The sequence below is a fragment of the Lycium barbarum genome, chromosome 2 (assembly GCF_019175385.1).
Source record: "Lycium barbarum isolate Lr01 chromosome 2, ASM1917538v2, whole genome shotgun sequence".
Lineage (NCBI taxonomy): Eukaryota > Viridiplantae > Streptophyta > Magnoliopsida > Solanales > Solanaceae > Lycium > Lycium barbarum.
In genome coordinates, this window is record NC_083338.1 from 67,181,891 (window position 1) to 67,186,423 (window position 4,533).

General features: G+C 32.1%; 1 protein-coding gene across 1 annotated transcript; it reads left to right on the forward strand.

Moving 5' to 3' along the window:
• Nucleotides 1-1,450: 1,450 nt before the first annotated feature.
• Nucleotides 1,451-2,131, forward strand: LOC132620485 (dehydrin HIRD11-like). The gene has a single exon (XM_060335165.1). It carries the CDS (start codon nucleotides 1,699-1,701, stop codon nucleotides 1,981-1,983), a length of 285 nt encoding a protein of 94 aa, XP_060191148.1. The 5' UTR covers nucleotides 1,451-1,698; the 3' UTR covers nucleotides 1,984-2,131.
• The last annotated feature ends 2,402 nt before the right edge of the window (nucleotides 2,132-4,533 follow it).

The window sequence follows — 4,533 nt, forward strand, 5'->3', positions numbered from 1 at the left end:
TGCTGCGTAAGCTGCTGTTCAAAATAGTGTGGCACTCGACAGTTCCAAATCCTGGATCCGCCTCTGCATGTACAACATGGTCAGAGATTAGAATGTATGAACATCTACATTTTACTTCAGTATGTTCATAAGAACCTCATAATAGTTTCAAGGGCAAAGGTGCAAATATACCCCTCAACTTTGCGATTTAGAGCAGATATACCCCTTGTTACAAAAGTGGTGTATATATACCCCTGCAATTACAAAATGGTGTAAATATACCCCTGCTATTACAAAATAGTGCAATTATACCCTTTTTGCTAACAGGATTTAAAAAAAAAATATTTAGTTTATTTTTAACTAAAAAAAATGCCACGTGACTTTTAAAAAAGTCTACCCATTTTTTTTTAATTAGACATACTTTTCTAAAGCCACATAGTTTTTTTTCCTGGTGGGTCGGGTCTGGTTCGTTTAGAAAAAGGGGTAGACTTATTTTCTTAAAGTCACGGAGATATTTTTTTAAACGAACCAGACCCGACATACCAAAAAAAAAATTAGCATGTGGCTTTAGCAAATTGTCTACTAAAAAAAAGGTAGACTTTTTTTAAAAGTCACATGACATTTTTTTTTAAATAAAAAACAACCTAAATTATTTTTTAAAAAATCCCGTCAGCGAAAAGGGTATATTTGTATCATTTTGTAACGGCAGGGGTATATTTGCACCATTTTATAACGGCAGGGGTATATATGCACCATTTTTGTAACGAGGGGTATATCTGCTTTAAATCACAAAGTTGAGGGGTATATTTGCACCTTTTCCCTAGTTTAAATCCAATTTGGCCTTCAAAGTTTTGGACATGACGGATAAAATTGGGAAAATTTCAGAAATATACAAGTTGGTCACTTACATTGCAAAAAAATAGCCCAAAACTTACATTACGAAAAATAGCCCAAAATATACAAACATATACAGACACTTATACCAACATATACAAACATATATACAAAGGCAAAGAGAGAGAGAGAGAGAGACAAAAGTTTAGGTCATTTTTTGTAAGAATTCAAAAAATGGGTCAATTTTGATAGCATTGTTGCCTCAATAAATATACACCGTAATTTTCTCTAAAATTAAAGAGTGTAACCCAACAATAGCTTTCAACCAATAGTTAAAAGGCCTAAACTGAAAGTACTTAATAAGATAATCATTTCTCCGAATATTTTACAAATTGCAACTAATGATTTTAAACAATTTTTAGATGGGTGAGTCTAGCCGTTGGTGATTAGTCAACACATATATTTGAACCAGACCATATTGAAATTTTTTTGACATAGCTTTTAAACCCTCTTGATTCAATCAGCAAAAAGCTTTTGGGTGAAATCAAAACATATTCCACTCTCTCTTTCTTTGTCTTTAAATGTGTTTTGAGATGAAATTGTTCCGTAAATAATGGAGTAATAACAGGCAGAAGAGGGGGAAGAAATACACTTGGTTGGATTAATGGAATCCACGTAATGGAGATGCAACAAACCTTTGTTCTATGGCGTCTGTTAGAGTATTTTTTTTTTTCCTAATATTTTCCTAAATTACCAGTGGTTTGTTTTTTTCTTTATGGAATTGTAGATTAGTTTTGTAAAAATTTACACGTACGTAAAATGTCAAGATTTTCCCTATAAATACCTACGTCAGTCGCCATTAAAGTGATCACTCGAATCGCAAAAATGTCAGGAATAGTGAACAAGATAGAGGAGAAACTCCACATGGGGGGAGACCACAAGGACGACGATAAGAGGAAAGAGAAGGGCGAGGGACACAAGGATAAGATGAAGGAGAAGGGGGAGGGGCATAGGGAGAGGATCAAAGAGAAGCTACATGGCGAAGATCATGATCACAAGGATGGAGAGAAGAAGAAGAAGAAGAAGAAGAAGAAGAAGAAGAAAGAGAAGAAGGAGAAGAAGCATGGCGAGGACAGCAGCAGTAGCAGCAGCGGTAGCGACAGTGATTAGATCTTATCCCACCCAAGGACTCATATCCATCCTTTCGCTCCTGGGTATATTTTGGGTTTTTGATTCCTTAATTCATTCATTTAGTATTCCATATGTTACTGAGAATGAAATTTAATAAAGAAATGAAGACTATAGGCTGATAATATTATTTGAACTTGTGACTTGAAATATGACATGATATTTTTATATATGATCATAATAACATGTTTTTAAGGATACAATGAAAACTCTAATATTGAATATTATCAAATTTGAATAGGTATCATTAATTTCGGATCATGAAAGGGTGTTTATTTCTATTCATAGAAATATCTTAGTCATTTTGTGTTAATCATACTTGATGGTTATTTATATTTGCTAACATGTGTTAATCATCTTTCCCATCATCTTCAATGGATATTAATATGTGCTATGCTATCATGAGTTATATGTCATTATCGATATATATATAAGATCATCTTGTGTTATATGTCAATATTGACACAAAATATAAAAATAGATTTCTCAGATGGTCACTCAACTAATAGTTATTATATCAGAAAGTTAAAATTAAGAACAAAAATGACTTTCTGAGATAATAACTATTAGTTGATAATCATCTCTTTGGTTTATTGATTCCATCAATATGTTATATGAAGAAAAAACAAAACTAACATTATGTCCTTAATTTATTTATATATAACAATTGCGTACGTTGCAAAATAAATGGAAGTGTGCAATAGCTTTGACTTTTGAGCAGCATAATTACCTTCTCTTAATTTACGCACGCCATCAAATTAAACTCAACACACCAGAGTAATAGAGCTATCCCTTTTTCCTAACAAAACAAAATAGGTATACCCGCAATTGCAGGCAATATTTGATGTTAGTCTGACATCATAAGCTAAGCAACCAAGATAAAAGTTACTGTTAAAGAGTCCCACGTCGTTCATTTAAGGGATGGACGGTCTCTTTATTCTTGCTTTAGGCAATCCTCATTACTTGATCTAGCTTTTGAGGTATGAGTTAGACCAGTAACAGAGCCAAAAATTTCGTGAAAGGTGTTCAAGCTTTACATAAGTAGAAAAAAACTAGACAATATTCGTAAAAAAAATTATGAATAGGTGCGGTGAAAATTTTAAAATTAAACTACGCAATATTTATAATTTCTTTTATAAAAGGGTGCACCGGAAATTTATAATCAAACTATGCAGTATTTAGCTTCAATCAAAATTTGAAAGGATCAATAATGTTTTCATATTTAATTTAACATGAAGTGAAAGACGAAGCCAAAAAAAAAAAAAAATGAAGGAGAGAAGAGAATTCAACCTAGAATTGAATCACTATTAGGCTTCAAGTTTTCAGCAGCCTCTAGCGATGACAACAGTAATAACGAGACACGTAGAATGGAGAGCAGAACTAAGATGGAATTTTCTTTATAGAGCATCTTAGCTTTCGATTTCGATGGAGTTACAGAGAACTTATAAAATTTGTTTATTAAGTACGTAACTTTCAATTAAACAATTACTTTAAATTTAGTTTAGAAAATTTAATTAAAAGAAAAAGAAAGTAAAAAATACACCATTTTACAAAGCACCAGTGGTCTGCTGGTAGAATAGTATCCTGCCACGTTACAGACCCGGGTTCGTTTCTCGGCTGGTTCATAATTATTTTTTAGACTCTACTTATGGAATTACACTGGCCTAAAAAGACTAAAAAATAAACTAAAAAGCCTCTAGCAGGAATCAAACCTGCGCACACTGAGCTGTGCTGTTTGGGACTTTCGTTGAGCACACTTCACCCCTGGGTTACCTCGCACAATAGTATCAAGGGTGTTGAAAATGCAAAACATAACCACATAGCATAGGACATTACTTATATGCACGATATAATTTTTCAGCGAAGGGTATTCGTCTTACTACCCTTGTTATACTGTAGCTCTGCCATTGAATTAGATCCAAGGTTCATCTTATCATATACTGATATAGTTACTAGTTTCTTCAGAACAACAATAACTGTGTCACCTCCAAAACTAAATGATGTTTAAATCTCTTAGATTTTATAAATGAAAAATATTTTCACTGTGTGTAAAATTAAGGCATTTGATCGTAGAAACCAAATATTTTTCACTGTATTTGAAATTTTTAAAGTTGGAGTTGAAGATGGAGTTGTGTTTGATTATAGTTTTTGCAAAACAAAACAAAAAAATACATTCATCCTCAACTGGTGATAGCAATTTTTTACCATAAAGAATTTCCCCTTTCTTTATTTTACAGATATGGATTTCATCGAATTTTATCGATCAGTAAAAATAATCCCAGCCTATTAGTACACTGTGCAATGTAAGGAAACTTGATCAGCTAATAAAAAATAAAATAAAAATTATTGTTTCAATTTTCTAAATGGCAAAATAAAAATCTCCAAATTTCGCTAACAAAGCCTGATAAGAAAGAAGGAAGTATGAACAAACTATTGATGAACAAATACTTATAAACTAGTTTTAAACAAGATTTTAAGCATTAAAACAATTTCTTTACCTTGGTATTTATAAGATCAATGGACTGAAAATAT

Coding starts and splice junctions, on each gene's coding strand:
- LOC132620485 (XM_060335165.1), top strand. CDS start 1,699: ATGTCAGGAATAGTGAACAAGATAGAGGAGAAACTCCACATGGGGGGA.